At 40.0% G+C, this 24,414-nt stretch overlaps 2 protein-coding genes across 3 annotated transcripts; both read right to left on the reverse strand.

Moving 5' to 3' along the window:
• Window positions 1-3,555: 3,555 nt before the first annotated feature.
• Window positions 3,556-15,263, reverse strand: LOC117265032 (ADP-ribosyl cyclase/cyclic ADP-ribose hydrolase 1-like). 2 transcript variants are annotated; one of them, XM_033639415.2, is made up of 10 exons: window positions 15,037-15,263; window positions 14,506-14,599; window positions 14,274-14,397; window positions 11,773-11,899; window positions 11,536-11,671; window positions 9,133-9,215; window positions 8,951-9,024; window positions 8,776-8,868; window positions 4,399-4,485; window positions 3,556-3,731 (listed from the first exon to the last, which is right to left on the reverse strand). In XM_033639415.2, exons 2-10 carry the CDS (start codon window positions 14,555-14,557, stop codon window positions 3,635-3,637), a joined length of 873 nt encoding a protein of 290 aa, XP_033495306.1. In that variant the 5' UTR covers window positions 14,558-14,599; window positions 15,037-15,263; the 3' UTR covers window positions 3,556-3,634. The 2 variants fall into 2 exon arrangements, with proteins under 2 accessions (XP_033495306.1, XP_033495307.1); XM_033639416.2 differs by lacking the exons at window positions 14,274-14,397; window positions 15,037-15,263.
• A 4,648-nt stretch (window positions 15,264-19,911) lies between these two features.
• On the reverse strand, window positions 19,912-24,364 carry LOC117265108 (tripartite motif-containing protein 16-like protein). Its single transcript, XM_033639503.2, has 2 exons — window positions 24,297-24,364; window positions 19,912-23,272 (listed from the first exon to the last, which is right to left on the reverse strand). Exons 1-2 carry the CDS (start codon window positions 24,313-24,315, stop codon window positions 22,734-22,736), a joined length of 558 nt encoding a protein of 185 aa, XP_033495394.1. The 5' UTR covers window positions 24,316-24,364; the 3' UTR covers window positions 19,912-22,733.
• Between the last annotated feature and the right edge of the window lie 50 nt (window positions 24,365-24,414).

Here is a 24,414-nt window from a genome sequence, read left to right on the forward strand (position 1 = left end):
GGCATGGCTCCATTATGGAACCCTCGAACATGCCCATATAGGGCCCATTTTTCAGCTCATTTACTACCCACATGGGCCCCACAACACAAATGTTGGCTGGCATTGTAGTAGATTAAACAACCCAGCAATACATAACACAGTTCAAATTTGCCCCACCTCAACCAAATACAACATTCAAGTACTGCTGTAAGCAGTATAACACTGACAAGGTGAGTTCTGCATAATGACTACTTTTACTTTTAATCCTTTAGACACATGTTTACTTTTAATTGTGCCGGACTTGTCATGAAGTATGTTTATTTTTTGCTGACCTTAATCAGTCAAATTTAAATATAATATATCTGAATATGTATAAAATATGAAAATGTGGGATCAGCCTACAATATACATGCCATTTGTTCACTAACTAATGAAGCTCTAGCGAAAGTTCAGTCAGAAAGACAATACTTTTCATGCTCAGAAAGTAAGTTTCTTTCTCACCCTGCCATTTACTCCCTGCACACATGCTCACTCTCTATCTCTAGGTGTCATTGTCTGGGTGGGTCATTTGAGTCATCAGCCCATTCACAATCAACCAATAGCACAGCGACACACCTTTTCTGTCAGTCTATCATCCTACTGCTCCTCATTTTAAATATGGTTCTTTCTCTGCCGTCGTTCTTTCTTGCTGCCGTCATGGAGGCCCTCTCCCTCCCCATCACCACCTGATCTTTACGGATTCATCAGCCTCATCCGTCTCAGCAGTCAGCAGCCTCAGAGTCAGCAGCCACCACCAGTGTCTGGACTCCATGGAGGGATTTGCCGCTCAGATGTCCCTCAATCACAAAATATCATCCTCAGGTGCCCAAGCGCCGTAGACTTCTGTTAAATCTTAATCAGTACAAATCATCTGTTAATCTGTACAATCATATTCTGTACTACATATTATCTTTACTTCATTCTTCTCTCTCCTGATTGAACTGAAATTTCCCGCCAGTGGTAGATACAGCTTTGGCTACAGGGACCCCCTACCTGCTGCACTCCATTCAGAAAACACACACATATACTTGCGGTGCAGGCATAAACAAGTTTGGACCATTCACGTGCTTGCCCCAGCCTTGACTTGTAATTTTAAACTTGGCTGCTCTTTCACCTCTTCTGGCACGTCTGTAAGTAGAAGCTGGGTGAAGTTCATGTGAGGAAATGATAATCAGCTGCTTGATGATGTCTGCAGACTCAAAGGTTGTGGGATATCCATCAGCAGTGAACATGTTGCCAAATGTCACAGACCTTTAACAACTAAAAGGTTAACCGCTTCAGTAAACAGGTTCTTCATGTCTCTTTTGCAGGATGTGCAGTGTCTTAATGATCCAATAATGTGGGCTTATCATTTTGTTAATGTTTCTAATTAACCTATACCATAAAAATCTATATCGGTAATTCTGAAATGGGCTCCCAGAGTACTTTTACCTTTGGTACTCTAAGCATATTTTGATGCTAAACCCTTTATACTTTCATTTTAATAAAATGGTGAATGCATAACTTGTAACAGAGTATTTTTACACTGTGGTATTGGTACTTTTACATGCAAAAGATCTGAGTATCTCTTACGTCTCCAATAGTGTTAAGTATATCATGTCTCAAAGTTCAAATGAAACTGTGGTTCTGACACATCCAGGATCTATTGTGAAATTGTAATAAGCAAGGTCAGGTTGCACACTGCATATGGGTGTGTCAGTACCGGGGGGTTAATACTGATGAAAACTGAGCATGCAAAACTCAGTGCTTGCAACTCTTAACTCTTCTAGATTGTACAAGGGTTCAGGGTCAGCATATTTCCCTTGTGACCTTTGATCCCACAAACACAGACAGTAGAAAAAGACATGGTTGTACTACACCGTGGTGAGGCCAAGGGTAAAAATGAGCAACTGGACTTCAGTTAATCCCCCGTCATGGTTCATCAGCCACGATTTAGGAACATGCATACAACATTACAAGCACCAAACTGAAACTAGATTTGGACACAGATAGAGCTTCAATATTAGGTAACAATGACCAACTCTGATACCATTATTATGTCAGCTGGATTTTTGTTTTATGAAGGCCAGTGAATGCTGATCAGAACCTTTCCCATTAAATAAAAAAAGCCAAATGTTAGGAGGTGTTAGTGGGTTTTTTTGTGCAGTGGAAAAGGGGCTTTAGTAAGCTTGCTAATACTGCCAAATATTGAGCATAGCATTAGTTCAGACAGGACATGATGTCAAGCTCAGCTCACATCCCAGCTACATCAGCTGATCTCAAACAGCCCAATCAACTGATAGAGCAGCTGATTGATGGAAGGGAGTCAGCTGATAGATCACATGATTCCTTTCTATGCAACCAATTGGCGAATCTCATTCAGGGCGCTCTATTTAAACTGCTCTGGCCTGCCTACTGTTGCTGCTTCCTCTACAAGCCACTTTGCAACCTGCCTCCACCCCAGCTCCTCCTTTTCACGTTGTGTCTGACTTATCAACGTCATATCTGTTTGTCATTGATGCTGCTCTGTTCTGTTCCCGGGGGGTCTTTACTGCTGCTTTTTCTGCCTTAGGCTTTCCATGTAGGCGCATGGAAGGGCAGAGAGGTGTGCTCTCCAGGCATGGAAGAGGTTTTCTGCATAGGCCCAAGAAAAGGCAGAGGGGCCCCAGAACAGAGCCATACTGCCAAATATAATACTGCAAATGGAAATAAAGTTTTCTTTGACTAAGGTGTTCCTGACTGAAATTATGTTATTGGTACATTTTTTATTTTCTTATGTTCTATGCCTGTCTGCCAACTCATTGCTGGTCAGGCAGCATCTCTCATATGGGACAGTTTGTATTTTTCATGGCCATTATCATACAATATCGGCTGGTTAAACATGACAACAATCAGTGTTTCCTCCACACATAGTCCTTTGCTGTTGGTTGAGGCTGCGACTTTACAGGCCAAAGTTCACCAAAGTTGAAGTCCAGGCAATGTGAAGATGCAAATTTGCTTTGTCAGCAGAAGTGAATGTCTTATTCAGCCCTTCGCTCACACTGAATGAAAGTGAATGATGTTAATTCAAAATGTTAATTTTAGCAATGTGTGACCATGCTCTCAGGCCTCAAGTAATGTGTTTGTGTCAGCCAATCAGCATCCTGTGAGGAGCTAATGTCAACTACAGGTGTGATTTAGGTGTGTGTGTGTGATGACAAGGAGGAGGAAGCGACTGTTAATTTGCCTTTTCTGGCCCGTTATAGACAATGATAAAAAGTTGGTTCATCCAGTCACCTGCAAAGTATGTTTTGAAAGCGCCTTCCCATTTCCAAACAGTTTATAATGACAGCTTTTCAGATGGTTCTGTGTAATAACCAATCAGGTGCGTCAGGTTACATTTCACCCTCTGTAATTTAAAATAAATTAGCATAATCTACTGGACAGTAAAGCAAAAGCTTATGGCTTCAGAAGCAGATACATTTTGCACTCTGAGAGGCTGTGCTCTAATCTGCTAATGAAATGGCATCAATGAAAAGTATAGACTATCAAGAAAAGACTCTGCTTTAATTCAGGAAATGTTTTGAGCAGCAATTTTAATTTTATCCAACTTCAAATGACAATATCAGAACACATGCTGAATCTGTGGGTGATTCAGTTAAATGTGAGGCTCTTTCTGTGTGAGGTTTTTGTTTGCACATGTTTGGCAGGAGGACTGTTCAGGGTTCTGGATACACTGAAGGATCATCAGGGTCCTGTGGACAAATATTAGATATGTTACTCCAGGGCACGTTCATCAGGAAGTTCAATCATGAATCCAGAAACAACATCTGTATCTGTATCACATCTTGTCTATCTCTCTGTCCGTTTAAATCAGAACAGCAAACGCTTCTATGGTTTGTTCAACCCCCCCAAAAAAAATGTTCCTATCATACATTTTTGCAAACCATAGATGTGTTATATTTGTACATTATTTTTAGCAGATACGTTGTAACTTAACCTTTCTCAACAACGCTATGGTAAAGGTATGCTTCTTTGTTTTTTGTTTTTTTTTTTGGCTTAAAACGCTAAGGTTTGGTGGCACAAAGGCCGCTGGGAAAGGGTGCGATCTGTGGGTATAAAACACCCAGGTTCAATGCCATAAACACTGCCACAGAGGGTAGCCAAAAACAACCAGTGTTGTTGGTTTTTAATAGTGTTCTGGAGCTTAGCAGGCATCTTACTTAGGTTACATGCCATCATTCATCCCCTCCACCTCCCATTGTCAACTATCAGCTATGTATTACATCGCTTTAGAAACGCTGATATGATTCATGTGAAAAGTTGAAATGTAACATATTTGTGGTTTGTAGAAATGTGTAACGCCAACATTTTCTTGGGATTTTGTCATTTAGTTTAAAAGACTTGTTGGATGTCACTTACTGGTCGTTGTCTGTGCAGGTCCAGCGGAAACCTCTGGACTGGAGGATCTGGATCAGGTCCATAATAGATCCTTCACTGCATGATTCTCTGCAAAAGAGGAACACAAAGGGAATTATTCCATCTTCTGATAAATAAGCTGTAACTAATGGCAATATCAATGGTTGATAATAATGCTTTATAGATCTTATAAACCATTAATGAGAATAGGGGAAAAGTACTGTATGGGGAGCAGATCAGTGCAAAATTACTGTATATTAAGCATTCAATAGGTGAAGAATTGAGGTGACATTTGGGGGACAGTGGAGCTCAGACTATGAGTGCTATATAGAGGAAGAGCACCCATTCAGTCTGGCAAGAATTGGCCTTGAATCAGAGCATGACAAATTATCACAGAGTACTCCAAAACCCAGAGATGTATTAGAGCCAAGAGCTAGCAATATTTCACATTCAAACCTTGAGGATGCAGTGACCCCAATCCCTGAAGACGCAGTGACCTTTCAGTCTTATGACATAACAACTCCGAAATCAAATGAATCAGTAATGCCAGAACTGCTGTCAAAAAAAAAGAAAGAAGCTATACTACGTCTGAAAAAATGAGAAAATATTTCCACCTCAAAACCTAACAGATAATGTGACTCACAGAGTAATTACCTTTAGGGATGATACAGTTGTTGATTTTTGGGATTCTGTATTGTGTGACTGGAGATACTATTATTTGGGGGGTGTAACAACAAAGTAACCTGAAGAATATGATGTGGACATGTATGCAATAGGCATGTGGATTTTTAGAAATAAACACAGCAGTGATAAACAAAGAATATGACCCTGAGTTTATAAGTGTAACCAAGACAGGAAGAAGTACAAGAACTTCAATACCCTGGAGCGCTCTTAAAACAGTGGATGACAATAATGTCTTTGAATTTGAAATTTAAGAAATAACTAGGACCATTGTTACAGACACTAACATACTTCACGTAAATACAGCCATCACAAGCCCAACCCTTATAAGCAAGGACAGCATAGTAATTCCATGCATAATTAGCAACAGTGCATTCATTTTCAAAGCAGACAACTCCAGGGATTTAGAGATAACTTCCAGGAACTGTTCAAAGCACAGTTCTGCCTACAGACAGGAGGAGCTTCAAAACCATACAAGACAGTGACTGGGAGCCAGCCAATCAGAATGGGTGGTATAATGGCTGTGGTATACTGTAAAAGAGATGATACCTAATATAGTCTGTGTGGGAGCCCCAACTACATTGCCAACGGTCATCCCAAAAAAAACCTCATTTTGAAGTTTGCCAAAGTGCAGCAAAGGGAGTGCAAAGAAAAAATCTCACTCCCATATCAGGGGGATTCAGAATTTTTACCAACATGTGGCACACAATGTAGACTGCTCTATGGCTCGCAAAGAAGTCATAATTTGCTAAAACCATTTTATATGTTTCATGACTTATGTGCTGAATTCTAGATTTCAACATCCTAAAAAGAGCAAAAAGCAAGTAATGAAATGAAGGCTGGTATATACAGTAGTCCATGTTTCTTTGGGTAACAGCAAACAAAAAATGTTGCTTGGATTAACAGATTACATTCCAGTGGTTCATTAACTATCCTAATGAAGCCCTTAGAGTGCTGGGAGAACAGAAATAAGTAGGGTGGCTTGGCAAAACACACAAGCCTTAGACTGGATGTTAGCTTAATAGAGGTGGGTTATGTCAAATGTTTGAAGAAAAATGTTGCACTTCTATAACCCATAACACTGCACCTGATGGAACCTTCTCTATAGTCATGTCCAAACTTATAGATCTGAAGTGGTAAAAGGCAAAGATGGATCATGATTGGATTGGTTGGAATTGAAACTCGGACAGTGGAGAGCAAGTTTGGCAAAGATAAGAATAACCGCACTAATAGTCCTAGTTCTAATAGAATCCTAGTTCTAGTTATTTCTAGCTGCATCATACCCAATCTTAGAAATGTTTGCAGTATGAATGAAAGATGAATGTTGTGACAACCACTAAAATGGCAGAGTTTCAACTCACTGACATGGTAATTGGACAGTCAGATTTGTTCCCTATTCCGGATTATATGGAAGATATAGAAAACAGCTCAGCAGAGTCAGGAGTGGTGAGTTTTGAACCCTGAAATTCAGGTGAACTTAGAAATGTTTTAAAGAGGATATGATTGAAATCGCCATGCTTCAAAGTTCTGGAATCTCTCACCATGGTGATGGCTCAGAATATGTTAAACAATACATGGAGCTTCAGAAAGGTGACCAATGAGGATGACGGTTATGGCAGTGTGCAAGGATGGCAAGTATGATTGCCCATGAATTCTCTACCTCTTGTAAATGAATTTAATACAATGTAATATGATATGATAAGGGATTATATTCTGTATGACATTTCATTGTGGGTTTCTGGTGTCATCATTTGATCAGTTAGCGCAAAATAACAAGCATTCCTTATAACCATGTACCATGAAGTATCTACTGATTTCCTGTACAGCAGTTGTGGTGTTTTATGTATCCAATCAATTTTCAACCCTAACTGTAACCCAATTACCCAACAACCACACAGATGTTAACTGAAGAGGGTGACAGACTGTTGGGTTTTTGCCTGCACTTGCATTAACTGATGTTTTAATTTTAATTTTTTTTTTAATTGTTTAAATGACTGTTTAATTGATAGGTGGGGGAGGAATATGTCGCGCAGATGACCTGAAGTGACTTTGACCAAAACTGGGTGTGTAAGGAGACGCAAATGTTCCCAGAACTGATTATCTAGATAACAGTAAGCAGCAGCTTAAGTGACAGGAAGCCCCTCTAGGAGGAGTGTAGGAGTGTTTCATATTTGTGAGCTAATATTGCTTGTTTGTTAGATACTATAAATTGTCATGATGTATCAATGCTGCGGCTTTCTTGCGAGTAAAGCCTCATATGCCCAGTCCTATGTGTTTTGAGCCTCTTTATTCCACAACACCAGAAGAACATGTTGGCATTTTAAGTTTCTGCAAACTATGGATATGTTACATTAATATGTTTCATACATATCTTTTAACTTTTCTATATGATGTAGTATATGAGATGACTTTGACTTTGTTTGAGAGCTGGAGGGGATAGTGGATAGTGTGACATTGAAGTAAAATGTTCCCAAGCTGCACTTCAGACCACTGTTTGAGACCAACAAATAACAAAACTGGTTCAATCTTTGCGCATCATCTGTACAATTTCAGCTGCATTTTAGCCACCAAACCTGGGTGTTTAATAGGAACCAATCGCTTTGTTTTGTAGAAGAGGGAGTCTTTTGACAAAGGATCAATCTTGCAGCCTTTACAGGGTTTTACTGAAGACACAAATACAAACTTCACATACAGCAAACTTCACATGCAGCAACAACGTAGTCTCTATATACAGACTCTACATTCAGTGTATGTAGAGTCTGTAGATCTTGCCTCCGGAAGAAGAGCGGAAGAGACCTGGTTTCCGGTTGTAGGCTGTTTGTAGTCCGCATGATGTTGACTAATCACGTTTGAGTCGGCTGCAGTTGTTGCCAGGTTAAACGGTCCATGCGGTGAACCAATGAGGTGGAACATAATTGGCGTGACTGCAAATTATGAATCCATCGCAATGATTCAGCATATTTACTTATATATCAACGGAAGTTGGAAACGGAAATTCGCCTCCTCCGCCCAAATCAAACCGGAATGCCAAAAAATCGGGGGTCTGCCCCCAGAGGCTGTATCGCCGTCTACCGGAAGTCAGACGCCGAATACAGCCGATGGGTTCTGAGAATGGCAACAATGAGACAGCCCCGTAGAGCAGCTCACCGAACATTCCTATACTCCTCCTCAGATAAACATCATACCTAACTTTCCGTGTGTGTATGTGTGTGTGGGTGTGATTTTCTGACATTTCCAGAACTCGGGCATATCTTCATCTTACTTGGCATTCTACCACACTTTGTTCTGCCAACGACATCTATTTCCCCACCACAATGTTTCTCCATCACAATGTTTGCCAGGCCACTCTGTTCAGTGGGAATAGTGCCATGAAACGCAGCTGAAATTTATCAAAACATCACTGCATTTCCTGCCAGAATGGTGGCACCAACAGCAGGTTCAATGTATCGGCTACGTAATGTATAACTATAACATATCCATGGTTTGCAGAACACACAATGCCAACATTTATTCTGCCGATTGAGTTGCTTGTTCACTGCTTAAAATTGATCCATAAAGCACTGGCATGAAATGATAGATAACACGTTAGTTACCACTTAAAAAAAACATACTTGACGTGTGACTTATTGGAAAGAGGTACTGTTTTTGTGTGAAAGTAACATTTTACTAAATCAAAGAATGAGCTGTTTTTATTCTCACATAGAAGGTCCCTCCAGGTTGGTCACCACCTTTATGTTGACATAATTCACTCTGCGTGGGTTCAGACCGTCCAGTTCAACACTTCCAAACATGCTGTGAGATAAAAAAAGAAAAGATTATTTTATACATATCTAACAAACACCACTGCTAAAATCTTTCATCAGTTCCTTTTTACCTTCTCCTATTGAAGGCGTTGACAATAGACCCATTCAGTAACACAGTGATGTTGCCACATGCCATTTCTGCAAACTAACAAAGAGGTGAGGAAAATCACGCGAGAATAATTATTCCACTGCTGGTCTTGGAGCAGTATGTTGCATTTAGATGACAGCTGTGTGTGTTGGACATTAAACTCACATTTTGTGAGGCTTGCCTCCACAAAGAATGCACTGGATGATTCCTACAGGCCGACCACTCCGGACAAGAACTGAAATCAAAACCTGTGTGTTAAATTCAGAGCAATTAGTTAAAAGAAGTGTCACCACCTTGATATTGTTCACATTAGACATATAGTGAGAAGAGCAAGTTAAGGTGTTGTGATAACATGCAGCGACATTACTACTGTAATAAATGAAAAGAAAAACCTGCAGGCACACAGAAACATTTGGGAGAACAGCTGCAGCTGCCTGAGCAATGATGTTGTGATCTGTTCTACATGTTTCTCATTGTAAAAACATGAATGAAAGAAAAATGTGTTCATCATTGGATACACTTCCTTTTAAGATTGTAAAGATGCTGTGAAGAGGCCTTAACTGATTTCATTTTGGCCAAAAACCACCAAGACTTTTTCTTCATTACACAACCAGCTGTTGGATTACTAAACAGGCCTACTGAGCACAGGCCCGAGGGTACAAACTGTTAGACCCCTCGGGCCTATGTGAAATGTCATACAAATTAACACTTACTGACCAAGGAGATATTTAAAATGACCACAAAGAGACACAAAAAGACCACAAAGAGATAAAAGGAACTGCAAAGAGACACAAAATAACTACTATAAGGGACAAAATGACCAAAAAATACCCACCCCAAAGTCTGTGAAATAGAGGTGATGGGGCCTTTTGCATATCTGTACCCAAGGGCCCATTATGAAATAATCCACCCGTGAGCAGAGATGGATTATTTATTTGGAGTTATGTTTCTATCCACTATAGTGCAAATAAGTCTTCACTCTCTTGTGAAAGTTTTATTTTTTTGCTCTGTTTTTGGTCTCTACCAACTCCTGAGGGAAATGCGTGGCTCGTTAGCTGCTAAATCCCTCACTGTGTTCCAGCTAGTTGCTACCTTTGTCTGTGTGCTGTTTGGTGCTGGACAGGTAGCGTATAGTGTCAATGTTTTAAGCTTTTTAACTGGAAATATCTGCCTGCTGCTGCTGCTGTTGATAACAACAGTAAATTTGCAAGCTGTAAAACCAAAAGAATATGCTAAAAGACGCTAAAATGCTCTGTAGAGCTGAGTGGAGCAGTCTGTCCTTATGACTGACCTCTTTCATGTCACAGGGGTCATTTGATCCATTGTCAATATAGAAATATTGATTAGCTTTAAAGAGATAGTTAGCATTTTTGAAGCAGGGTTGTATGAAGTACTATTATATGGTCAGTGTATTACCCACAGTAGATGGTGGTCAGCATGCCCCCAGTTTGGAGAAGCAGGCAGGAGTACCACCATGGAAGCTAGGGAATGCACTGCTGTGGACGGGATCAACAGCAAAATGTATTTTAGCCACCTATAGAAATCAATCTTAATCAAAGTCTACACCATATTTAGGATATTTTTACCACTTCACCCTGCTGTCAGACAGCCATTATGTAACACAGAAATGAAGCCATGATATTGCTCTCTTAAAACCAGACTCTATTGAGAAAGAGTAATTGTCTAACACAGCTGAACACAGATGCTGCTGATTGACTGCAGCCTCAATCAGTCACTTTGTTTGTGTTAGTGTGTGACTCTGGCATTTCAAAGTGGTAATTTCAGATACACAAAAGTCCACAACACAAACAAACTAACCGATTGAGGCAGTGGTTGGCCAGCAGCCCCACAAAAACTGTTATTTAAGCTTGTTGAACAAGCTTAAATAACAGTTTTTGTATATGAGGTCAGGCGGCTTTAAAGAGTGCGTAGATGGGGAACTGAAGCTGTTAATGGTTTCTCTGTCAAAACAGGATGTCTGATGGCAAGGTAAATAGGTGAAAAATTACACTTACAAAATATATATTACATGATAACTGTTAGCGAAGGTTGTCAGTGATATTTTAAAGGAGCCGAAAATAACAAATTAAAATTGAATTGAATTAAAATTCTATTAAATTGGAATTAAATGTTGTTTAGTTTCATGTATTTTATCCCAATAACTACATGCGATTGTATCCTTTTTGGTACTTCATGTCATTAAACAACAAACTGAGTTCCAGGAAATGTTATATCATGATTGGGTCACTGAAGTGCTTCCCAGCCTGAGGGTCAGGACCACTTCAACTGCTCAAATGATAAATGGGAGGCTTTGTGTGGCAATTAATTGCACAGGAAAGACGATAATTGTTGCTCAGACTTTGTGTTCAGACTGTCCAGACGTTTTTCTAATCTTTGCTTGCTTTCTTGTGAATGTTTTTGAGGAACGAGACTCTCTTTGGTGAAGCTGCTCCCAGACTATAGATAAATTGAACCTGTGATGAGGGGTCACAAGGAGTTGCTTTCCTCAGCTAGTACAAGCATATACGTTTTAGTCATCTGGGTCGTGATAAACCAGAAAACATCTACCAGAGTCTTCGTCTTGTCCACACCAGATGAGGTCGTTGAACATGTAGCCAACCAGCGTGTCCTCCAGGGTCCAGAGGTGACGTAAAACAGCTGCGTAGCTGTGCATCAGCGTCCTGGTTTTACTCCAGAAGAGGAACTAAACAGACGGAAAGGGAAATATAAAGCAGCTTACCTCAAAAGATTTTCCCTCCAATGAATAATGATGAATGTGTATCTAATTCCAGAGCTCTTCCTCACCCTATCACAGGGCCAGGTTTGTGGCATTGCATAAAACATGTGATAATAATCCTCCACTGTCACATTACAAGAGGACTGATGGACAACCGCCTCCTCAAACTGTCTCCAGATCTCCTCACAGTCGTACCTGCACAGGAAGATTAGTCAATAATGACAGAAAATTATCCTGCAACATTTCTGATAATTGATTAACTGTTACACACAAAAATGGCTTCTCAAATGTGAAGATTTTCTGTGTCTCTGATTTTGTTTCTATCAGAATAAATAGAATATCTTTGAGTTTTTAGGTGCTGGTCGGCTAAAAACAAGCCAATCCATCCATCCATCCATTTCTCTCTGCTTATTTGGGTGCTCCTTCGTGTCTAAAGGGGTCAGTTGAGGTAGTTCGGGCATCTGATCTGGATGCTTCCTGGGCACCTCCTTTTAGAGGTGTTCTGGGCACGCCCCACTGGTAGGAGGCTTTGCTTCGGACATCCGGAGGGAGCTCCGAGTAGAGCCAGTGCTCCTTCGCATCTAAAGGGGTTAGTTGCCTGCAGCAGGTGAAGCAAAGTGCCCCAGACGTCCCTCTCCCCAGCAACACTTTCCAGCTCCTCCTGGGGGACCCCAAGGCGTTCCCAGGCCAGATGAGATATGTAATCCCTCCAGTGTTCGGGGTCTACCCCGGGGCCTCCTACCAGTTGGATGTGCCCGGAACACCTCCAACGCGAGGCGCCCAGAAGGCATCCTGATCAGATGCCTGAACCACCTCAAATGACCCCTTTCGACATGAAGGAGCAGCAGCTCTACTCTGAGCTCTATCCAGATGTCCAAACTCCTTACCCTATGTCTAAGGCTGAGCTCAGCCACCACACAGAGGAAACTCATTTCAGTTGCTTGTATCCGTGATCTCATTCTTTTGGTCACTACCCAAAGCTCATGACCGTAGGTGAGGTTTGGGACGTAGACAATTGCAACAAGCCAATCACCAGAGGAAATACTGGCATTGTACGTTCCTGCAAACCACGGATACTTTACATTTGCACAATATTATGTAGCAAATGCACTAAAACTTTACTTTTCAACACTACTGTGGTTAAGGTGTGGTTAGATTTAGACATCATTAGGAAAACGTGCTTTGGCCTAAAATATCCAGTTTGTGGGGGCATGATCCTCGCTGGAAAAGCAGAGATGTCTCCGTAAAAAAAAAATCTTTTTTTCATACCACTATCCTTGCTGAAATAAAAGTCAACGGGTTGTTAAAAAACGCAAGGTTGGAGGTAGCAAAGCTGCTGGGAGCACAGCATGACAGATTTTCGAAGTGATGTCTAACTAAAAAATGGTTGCTTTTTGTGGCACAAACAGCAACAAGTCGCTAAAACACAGACATTTTGTGTCCAAAAAGCCACTGTAAATAGCAATTACTTGCTGAAAAACAACCAAGTTTGCTGTTTGTTGGTGTTGAACAGTGGTCTGCAGCTTGGCATCTCGCCTATAGGTGGCGCACCATCCACTATCCCCTCCACCTCCTGATGACAAAGTTAGCTCATATACTATGTCACTACAGAAACATTGATATGAGACCTATGAAGCGAGCAAATGTATCCTCAAGTTTACTCTTTGTCACTGTGTAACAAGCTGTGAGTGCTTTACTTGATGTCCAGTGACATGACTAAATAAGTTGGCCCAAACTGCTTTGTCACCCCCTCTGGTGATGCTAGTTAAAGATCCCTGACCTCAACAGCTGTCAGTGAGTATTAGTATTTGACATCTCATGTGTTCAGGGCTCACTCTTTGCACTCAGCTCATTCTTGACTGTTTGTTTTGAGTTAATCTGCGGACCCTGAGTTGAACTTACAGAAAGACAAGTTTCTGACTTGATGTGTTTTGTCCAGTAGAAAATGCCACCACAATATATATATCTGTAAGACGAGGACAGGATATATTGGACTGTTGGTGTGACAAAACAAGACACTGAAAGTCATTGCCTTGGGCTCTGGGATAGACATTTTTCAAAACCAGGAAATTAATCCATGGATTAATCAATGATGAAAATAATCCTTGGTCATTTGCCCTAGTGTTTCTGCTACATGTGTGCCAGAGGGCTGGTGCTGGATATAATTCCCACTTCAAGCAAATGGTACCAAACTTAACATTTATAAATAGAGTTGTGTAAACATGCAGACAGAATTTACCATGAAATTAAACTCTTTTTATATAAAAGCGTATCACTACATGCCCTCTTTCCACAGTTCCCACATCTGTCTCAGTTTCTATCTTTCGACAGAAGCACAGAGAAGAAAAAACTCATTCAACGTCACATCATAACAAGCCATGCCCTTCATGTGGGCTACAGCACTGCCCTGATGATTTGCTCTGCGGCTGCCAAAATTCGTCCTCTCTGGGAGGAAATCAAGTCTTTTAAGTTTTGAGGCTCAAGTCATGGGTGCTAAAGCTCATGGAATTTAAGTCCTGCTCAAGATTGGACATGTTATAACAGGAGTAAAAGTCACTCAGTGAGTTACCTTAAGCTGGGGTTAACCAGTGTGATGTAACTGTAACACCTTCCAACCACAATGTGTTTAATGTTGGGGGTAGTCCCCAGCTGTGCTCTCAGTTGACGGGGGCAGAACAGGAAGATAATAAACCCTTTGAAAATGGACACAAAGACGGAAGAAAGAATACATTGTCTATCACATTTGGGAGGGACGCATCAAAAGAAAGAGGGAGAAAGAAAGATGTGGGAAAGATACTTACATATTGTCACGCTGATCAGCACAAAGGACACAGATGTTTTATGGAAGCTCATGATAGTTGGACCCCGGATTGCCTTGTGTTTGTACACGCCTTACTGTAAATAAGCAACAAAACATCTTCCTGGGAACTCACAAGGTGCATGATTGACTAATATTAAATTCTGGAATTACATGAGCAAACTTCATCCCACGTTTTGCTTTAATATTTTCCTGGGAACTTTCCTGGGAACTCACAAGGTGCGTGATTGACTAATATTAAATTCTAGAATGAATGAGCAAAACTTCCTCCCACGTTTTGCTTTCAGGCTAGAGGTCTCAAACCTGGCAGCTTTTCACACACCCTGCAGGAGAGCTTAACACATAATGATGGCTGACCTTTAGGACACAATAAACCTCCCAGCATATCATGGAAATACAAAAACATTTTTTATTTAAATTACAGTGGTTAGCACATGCAGTAATAAAATATCATGTGAATAAACAGGTGCCCTGTTCTGCAATCCAGTGAGAAACCATAGAAGTAAAAGCTCACCTTTTGTCCATGCAGAAGGATTTAAGCGCAATAAATGGCTTCAGGGTTGTGATGTTTTTGCTCGAGTCAGACTTCTGATCAAAATTGAGTCCGGTTGTGGTGTGCTGTCGCTCCTCTTTGGAATAATGGCTGACATGCTCGAGAGCCTCGTCTTTATAGGTTGACAAACTCCTCATCGGCGCACAGAGACGTTCTATAAGGACCGAAGACATGCTTTTTTTCACCAGCGTCCTGTTGCAAAGAGTGAATCCGCATGACTCCCATTATGGTACTAAATAGAATCTCGCCACACAAAGTGTTTGCTGTTCTCCGGGACATGGTGTGGCCTGGGCCCATTTGTTGTTGTTTGCATCATTAGACGCACTGAGTTATGAAATGACGTGAAATGAAGTAATTTGTGCAGTATGACAGTGATAAGCAGTAGTTCGGTTTTGGTTTTACTGGAAAACATTTAATGAGATCATGAGATTGTTGATTTAGGGTCATGTAAAATTAAGAGTCCTTCATTCCCCACAGCTTGTACTACTACTTGCAATGCTTAAGTGCTGAGTATTGTTCCACTGTGGTGCTGATTTGTATACTTTTCTCCCTTTTCCAGCAATGGAAGTTGTTAAGTAACAAATCTAACCCTCCCTTAAATGATGAAGTAGGCCTAACTTTACCTTCTTGGCTTGGTTTTGTATCAGAATTTTGTTCCTTCTATTAAATTTGTAAGCAGACTTTGTGTTCTCCTTTATTACTTTATTCTTTTGTGCATCTGCTGCAGTGTGTCTTATGACTTGGGCAGCCCAGTCGCCAGAAGGAAATGTTGGCGGTGTACATTTCTGCAAACCACAAATCTGTACGTTTCATTTGTACATTTCATCATAGCACTACTTCTAAAATGACACATTACATGAGGTGACATTGTCATGGGGCGGTTGGAAGGCATGGTGAATGCCATGACACCTATAGTGGAGACATCTGCCAAATGTTTTTCCAGTGACTTTTCAGTCCCCTATTGCAGGTGTTTTCAAGGCAGTGGTTCCCAACTGGTCCAGCCACGGAATCCAGATTTCTCCTCAGTCATTAGCTCAAGGGCCACACAGTTTAATACATTCAGCATCACACTTGCGTTCAGCCATGTCGTCGAGCTAGTTTGCTGTCTCTGTCAAGTAGCTGTTCATTAGTCACTCACTCTGCAGCAGGAAACAGCACTTCAAGATAAAAGCTCTGTGGTGGAAGTTCACTGTACTTAAAAATAAAGTGTGTTTTTACAAACTTGTTCGCAAGTCACTCATGGACTATTCAGAATGGTCCCGTGACCCACTTTTGGACAACAACCCACCTGTTGGGAACCACTGTTTTAAGGGACCCATGGCTGTTTTTCCAGCAGCTTTTTAGCCGCCCAAATGTGGATGCTCAGTAGGGGGCCCATGGTTGTTTTTCCAATAGGTTTTTAGCCCCAGTCACAGGCATTTTCTAGGCACCCATGGCTTTTCAGCCCTCAAACATGTATGTTTCTGAGGGACCCATAGCTGTGTTTTCTGCAGCTATTCAGCTCCCTAATGTGGGTGTTTTTTTTAGCAAACCACATACAGTGAGTATTACAGCCGGGATAATGCCACAAAAATGACACTTTTTTTTTTTTAAACTGAGACATCTCTGTGTTTTCTGCCAGGATAGTGCCACAAAAAGTGGTTTGTTTCACAGAAATATTGCCACTTACGCTCCCAAACCAGGTATTTCCGAAACCTGATAATTTCCTATCCATGACCAAATGGTTTTCATGCCTAAAACTACCTACAGATTAACCAAAACATATCCACTGCATAATAATGTGCTAATGTAACGTATCTGCCAATGCCAATTCTTTTTTCTGGCAAATGGGTTGACTTGGGAGGATGAATGCATCTACAGGTTGTCCACCACTTTGCTCTAAACTGAAACATTGTTACAAACACTGGATATATTGGCGTAAAATTTGGCACGGATGTTTATGATCACCAGAGGATAATATTGATCCACTGACTTTTCATGTTGCGCCATCACCAAGTCAACATTACAGCTTGTCCAATACTTGCAAATGACAAGACCCTAGGAAGAATAGCTGCTGCAATGCAAAAGCTAATGAGATCCTAATAAACAAACAAACAAACGAACATTGTCATCATCCTCAGCTGCACTTCGTGTTTAGCGCCATCTGGCAAATGTTAGCCTGCTGACACAAATAAAATGTTAAACATTACACATGACAACATTAGCATGTTAGCATTGTCATTGTGAGCATGTTAGCATGCAGATGCAGCTCAAAACCTCACTGTGCCTGTTAGTGTAGCCTCACTGAGAAACTAAACTGTGGAGCTACTTATCAGGTTGTTACAGGAAATGAGGAAAGAAGCATTTCATCACTAACGTCTAACGTTTTCGAAATACCACAGATGTGGCCAACAGGCATGTTGCAGTTAACTGTCACAATCTGTGGTGGACTGTTACTAAGCACTTTCACTTGACCACTGTATGTAAGTACAGTTTTGAGCTGTGTTTCACTTGAGTATTTCCAGTTTATGCACCATCATACTTCTACTCCACTACATTTAGTTACTTTACAAATTCAGATTAATAATGCAAAATATAAATCAACAAAAATAATCATATATTCTTATAAACATAACTACCCAGTGGTATATAACGTAATTAAAATGAGCTCCATCTTTACCAACTGCAACATTAAAGTGACTTTAATGCATTAATAATTATAATCCATTGTATATTCCTCTGAAATGGGCCAAACTACATAATGAATACTTTAGTTTTTGTACTTCAAGCATATATTTTGATGCTGACACTTGATGATGTGCTTTTACTTAAGTAAAATATTGAATGCAGGAGTTTTACTTATAAGTATTTTTAAACTGTAGTACTGATACTTTTACTCAAGTCAAATATGGACATAATAACTCTTGTGCATATCGTACTCTTATTGTTACTCTATTAAGTACTGGTTTTTGCTTTTGCTCCTTGACAACACGTCTGATCTTGTATATTTTGCCAGATATTTGATACTTTATCGTTTCTAAAACTGGGCCCAGTGAGTGACCCTGGCCCCTGGAACCCACTGGTTGTTACTGGTTGTGAATGTTAAATTGTGATTACTATACTTATTGTTACTGTAATTTGAAGCACTCTCTGGCACAGGAATTTCCTTAGATGACATACAATATATGGCTGTGAGGGGCCTGCTTCCTGCATCTGATACCTTCATTTTTTTCTGCCAGGACACTATTGTAATCCTAGGTATTCTTCTTCTTCTTCATCTTCGTCTTCTTCTTCTTCTTCTTCTTTCTTCTTTCTTCTTCAGAGGAAATCATACTTCCCATGGGTGAAAACTCACCAAACTTTGCACAAAGGTCCAGTCTCATGCCAGATATCCTCAGCTGTAAACTCAAGCCAATAGTCCTGATGGTGGCGCTACAGCAAGCGTCTAAAGTTCAAAACTTTGAAAATTCATAACAAATCAACCATACATGCTACAACTTCACAACTTTCATCAAACTGTAGCCCCAATACTGAAGAAACTTAACACTTAAAATTATGAAGTTCATCAGTTTTCAAAAACTGTAAAACTTCTTAAACCTATCTCCTCCCACAATTTTTGCTCAACTGACACCAAACTTGCTACAGAGCATCTTCAGACTAGTTATTTACAGAGACACACGTGAAGTGGAGGAAGTAATTAGAATTGTCCCACGTATCATGATACTGCCACTGTCTATGTTTCCTGTTAAGACACAAAGACCAGTTGCTGTTGATACCATATCTCCTTTTTACCTTTCAATGTCAGTTTTGTACTGTCTTGATTCAAAGGGCTTTTATATCAGTTCTACACAGGAGATGTAGTCTAAAACTATTAAACAAGGGAAACCAATCAGCTTTGAGGCAGAGAGGAACCAACAAGTTGACATAAAGCACAATCAAAATGGCGATCTGTTGACTCTGTAAACTGTGCAACTACGCAAGGTGCTGAAGTCCCATTTGCTCTGTGCTGCATTGTTCTCAGACCTGAAAGGGGACCTATTATACAGCTTCTTATTTTCTGTCATATATATATCATGTTACAGTGTCAGGTGTTCATATTAAATGTGGCCAAAGTTTCAAATAATGAGGTGAACGTTTGTAAAAAATAATCCCATGTGAGCAAAAACCTCAGGTTTCAGACTGTTATAAAAACCCTTTTCCTAATGTTTTTTTCTACAGGTTGTGGTGGATTTCTCTACATGGTCATCTGCTCCTGGTACAGTACTGCTACATGTAGCTCATGGGTGTCAAACATATGGCCCGTGGGTCAGAACTGGCCAGCGTAAGGGTCCAATCCAGCCCACCGGACACTTAATATTGATGCACTGGCTAAGAGGTGTAAGTTTTCAGGAGCAACTTGAGCAGTGATTAGCTTACTTTATGTAAAATGCTGCTTCCAGGGCTTTTCCACCCTTTACAGAATATAGTTCTCTGGAAAAAACAAGGAGTACATGTGTTGTTAGTCAGCTGCTTCAGTACAAAAGAATCGTTATCAGACTTCTATCTTAAAACAATATTGTTGCAATACGATTGCTAAGTCACTGCCAAAACTTCAGATTTGTAAATGGTTTGTAAGGCCGCAGATAACTTCATCTGCTTCCTCAGTGGTTTCCACTTCAGTTTGGTGTGGTGATGACAGCATTACTGCACAGGAGTGGAAATTTATTGGAAAATGGACATGTAATGATGAGTAGTAGCTGACTGACTGTGTAACTGAGATGTATTATTGAAATTGCACAGGATGTTCCTGTATGTCTTCACACTATAGGAGAGATTTAAAAAAAATTGGAGGTGTTGTTATGTATAGGATATTAAGCAATGGTTTTACTGGTCCGGCCCACTTCGGATTAAATTGGGCTGTATGGGGCCCATGAACCGAAAATGATTTTGACACCAGTGATGTAGCTACATGCTGACGTCAGGGAAACGTGTAATCTTGGTTGCTGTAGTTGTTAATTTCCCCCTGATTTTGGATAATATTTCTGTTGGAACACATCCGGTTGTGAAGATTTTGTTTTAGAAGCTTTTATTTTTTTTTTATTATTCAAGTTTTTATTTCTTTTATCTTTGGTGTTTGACAGGACAACATTTTACATTGTGAGATATTTCTTGTTATACACACTACATGTACCATCGGTGGCATAGAAAAACAAAAATGAAATAAATGTGTTTCCCCATTCTTTCAGTTCAGGGGGTTTGTGTGTGTTCCACAGTTTAAGTATTGTCCTGGCAGCCGTTGTAATCCCTGCCATGATTACAGAGAATTCTCCGCTTGATATGTTGTGTATTTGGCTTCTGTCCCATAATCTGGGAGATAATGGTATATCACTTCTCAGCCAGTTGCTCAAATTGCCCACAACTGTCTTCCAGAAAGGTTGAATGACAGGGCACTCCCAGATGCAGTGTAACAGAGTACATATGTCTTTCTGACATTTCCAACACAGGTTATTATTTGTTAAACCTGCTCTGTTGAGTCTTTGTGGTATCCAGTAATACCTGTGTGTTATTTTGTATTGTGTAAATTTCCCTTTAGCTTCCCTAATGTATGTCCCATTATTAGATATAATTCTCAGCCATTCCTCGTCACTCATCAGGCATCCCAGGTCTTTCTCCCATATTGTTTTCAGGCTCTGACAGCCATTGCTGAGTAGTTGGTTGGTTGTTCTATAAAATATAGAGGCTTGGTGGCACTCAGCAGGTAACGTGAGATAGTCCATGATGTGGTTTCCATCCTTGTACTGAATCCTGGAGGTAATACAGTCCGTGATCTGCAGATATTTCCAAAAATGTTCCTTTCCCTCAAGATTGTATTTTCTTTTTATGTCAGACAATGACATGAAGACCCCTTCTTCATATAAGTCAGCAATATGACATAATCCATTAAGGAGCCATTCCTTCCAATATACTGATGTATTTCCAATGTTGATCATGGGGTTATGCCACAGAGAAGAATATTTGTTTACAATGTGATAATTTATGCATTTTATGTATTTTGGTCCAGATCTCTTTGGAGTGAGACATAATAGGATTCAATACATTATGTGAGGACTGGGACAATCTATCAATAGGAGTAAAAGAAGATGACATCTTATTTTCAATAGTAACCCACTCTAGCTGGTTATCTTTATTCCAGTGTTTGGCTAGTTTGGCCATTTCAAAGGAGACATAGTATAATCTCAGGTCTGGCAACTCCAGACCTCCTTTGTCCCTAGGAGAGCACATTTTACTGAATTTAATTCTGGGTCTTTTCCTGTCCCATAAAAATCCTTTAATTATTGTATCATACTGTTTAAAGATCTGAGGAGAACTGGCAACATCATGAGCACATAATTAAATTGCGGTGCAACCACCATTTTTATCATATTGATCTTCCCCCATAATGTAAGCTTATGTTTCCCCCATTTATCCAAATTAGTTTTAATTTTTTGCAGCAATGGTTCTAAATTTACTTGGTAAATGGTTCTACTTTACTTACTACTTAGTTTGATTCCCAAGTATGTTATCCCTTTTGATATCCATTTAAAGCTGAAATTTGTCAGTGAATTTGAATTGCATAATCCAGATATAGGCATAGCTTCCAACTTTGTCCAGTTAATTTTGTATCCTGATAGTTTGGAGTAAGATTGTATTGTGTTCATCAGGTGCGGTATCGAATTTAATGGGTCTTTTATCAGCATCAAAATATCGTCCGCATATAATAATAATTTGTGCTCTTTCCCTCCTCCTTCCACCCCCCTAATAGCTGCATTTGCTCTGATGGCAATAGCCAGTGGTTCCAGTACAATATTAAAAAGTAATGGCGACAGAGCGCAGCCCTGTCGAGTAGCTCTGGTGAGGTAAACAACAAGTATGAACCTGAAAAACAGCATAATAGGTCCTCTTTAATTAACTGAAATTCCCATCAGCCACAGAGCTGAAATACAGGAAAGCAAATGTTTTGGATTTTGTTTAACTGCTTTGAATTTGCGTATTAGGTTTTTTCAGGTCAATGGGAACAAGTTTGACATGGAATTCACCTTTAAATGTCAAATCAGTATCAAAACACCTGAAGTCGCCTGCAGCACTTAAAGTCTACACACATCATGTTTGACATTTAGTTACACGGCTGTGAGTTATCATTACATACAGTGTATCTGCTGCCACCTTCTGGCCTAAAGAGGGTTTGTACGTTTGTTATATCTATACTGGTAGTTCAGAAACTTTTAAAACCAAGGCATCCCATTTTATATCATCCCCTCTCACACAACAGACACATACATGCAAATTTTTAAAGCTGACATTAACACCATGGATAGAGTTTTAAAGCCTTAAAAACACAAGCAAGGTTGATGCAGAGTATGCGTCATACATGAACTTGCATAAAGTGGAATCTTGAGCAGTTTTAAGTGATGTTGCTGTGTGATTTGCAGATACATATTCACCTAAAGTAAACAATCAATAAAAAATAAGTATGCTAAATAGCTGTATTTGCTTGGTCATCTTAAACAGTGGTAAGATGTATCATCATTTCTTTTAGTTGTATTTACAATGGAAAATCTTTCCACAGTCAATATTTCTGAGAGTTGTACACCAGAAAAGTCTCCTGCTGGAGAAAAAAGATGAGCAAATTCTGTCTAAGAAACCTGTATTAAAGCCATTGATCATGTCTGATTTTTCAGATGACAAAGTTTAACATGGTCTCCATAATTATAAAATTCAAAGCCTGGGTAGAGAGGCTCTGTGAAGGTGGTCTGGACTCTGTGAATGAGAACTTCTGAGTCAGCGATGTTGTAAAAGGACAGAGTCCCTTCCTCATGGTCTAGGAATACTCCTATCCTCCACGATGGAGGTGCTTTTATGTCAGTACGTTCATTATTGTGCCAGAAAGAAAAACCAGAGTCAAAACAGTCCAAGCTCCAGGAGAGCTGATTCATTCCAAAGTGACTGTCGTTGCTCCCACCTTTCCTGCTGACACCTTTATACGACACCGCTACGCAGACCTGCTGCCCTCTCCACTCCAGCTCCCAGTAACAACGACCATCCAGGCCCTGGCTGCACAGCACCTCCTCCCAGTGGTCAAATCTCTCTGGGTGGCCGGGGACTGATGGAGGGTGCTCGATGTAAGTGGCTTCAGTGCAGTCTGCAGAGATGCTGAGCTCAGGTTGGGCGGTGTCTGGATCCAGAGTGAGATCTTTCCAGTCTGGAACAACAAGTAGAATAGAGACACAGTTCTGCCGAAAAGGGGGAAAGTTTTCCTTTTAAAAACGCCATCATATCATTACTTCACCTGTGCAGTCACATACGTATGCACAAGCCAGACACCTACCCTTACTGTACTCATCAGTTCATTCAATATAACTGATGCATAAATCACATTTCTTAGTATTTCTCCCTGTTAACATTTACTATATCTACTGACACTACTGTCTTTCTCCCATATATATGTTCACTTTATGTCTTGTTGTGTTCATATCAAAGAAAAAAGACTGTTAATTAAACATGGACGGAATATAAAACATAGGTGGAAGAAGTATTAAGTAAAAGTGCTGCATTCAAAATCATATTTACATAAATGTACAAAAGTATCAGCATGAAAATACTTAAAAGTACCCAAAGTATGAGTTGTTATTATGTAGAACAGACCTTTTCACAATAATGTATATCACATTACAGGATTATAATTACTGATGCATTAATGTGCACATTGCTTTAATGCTGCAACCGGTAAAGGTGGAGGTAATTTTACTTTCTTTAAACACTGCTCGGTAGTTTAACCTATACTAATACATCATATTCAGTTGTCAAATAAATGTAGTGGTCTTAAAACTTCAATATTTATCTCCAAAATGTATAGTTGAGTAAAATTAGCCTATAAAGCAACATTAAATGGGAATATTCAAGTAAAGTACAAGTACCTCAAAATTGTAATTTAGTCCAGTACTTGTGTAAATGTAGGCTGCTCAGGTACTTTCCACCACTGGATTTTAGTCCACTGTACAGAAAGGCTAAGATATAAAGCCTTAATGTGACAGATGAGCAGTGAAATATGCATCCACAGATTTAAGATAGACAAACTTTATTTACCCCTAAAGGAAAATTGTTGTGCAGCTGTTGCTGAGCAAAGTAGGAAAGAGTGGAAGTATAGTGCAAATACAGAATATAACATATTAATAAGCTGCAATAAACTATAACAATATAAAATACACGAGATATAAAAAACTCACGCTTGTGGAAATCATCCATTATTGCTGCCTCTTCTTTTGGCAACAAGGAAAAATTATCAGTTTCCTGTACAGAGAGAAATGACAGCCGTCTAGCCAATGAGAGCGGCGACTTCACATT

Source organism: Epinephelus lanceolatus, chromosome 20, assembly GCF_041903045.1.
Source record: "Epinephelus lanceolatus isolate andai-2023 chromosome 20, ASM4190304v1, whole genome shotgun sequence".
Classification (NCBI taxonomy): domain Eukaryota; kingdom Metazoa; phylum Chordata; class Actinopteri; order Perciformes; family Serranidae; genus Epinephelus; species Epinephelus lanceolatus.

Coding starts and splice junctions, on each gene's coding strand:
- LOC117265032 (XM_033639415.2), bottom strand. CDS start 14,557: ATGAGCTTCCATAAAACATCTGTGTCCTTTGTGCTGATCAGCGTGACA. Junction 11,672..11,772: donor AAACCTGGCCCTGTGATAGG/GTGAGGAAGAGC, acceptor CCGTCTGTTTAG/TTCCTCTTCTGGAGTAAAAC. Junction 4,486..8,775: donor AACCTGGAGGGACCTTCTAT/GTGAGAATAAAA, acceptor CCTCTTTTGCAG/AGAATCATGCAGTGAAGGAT.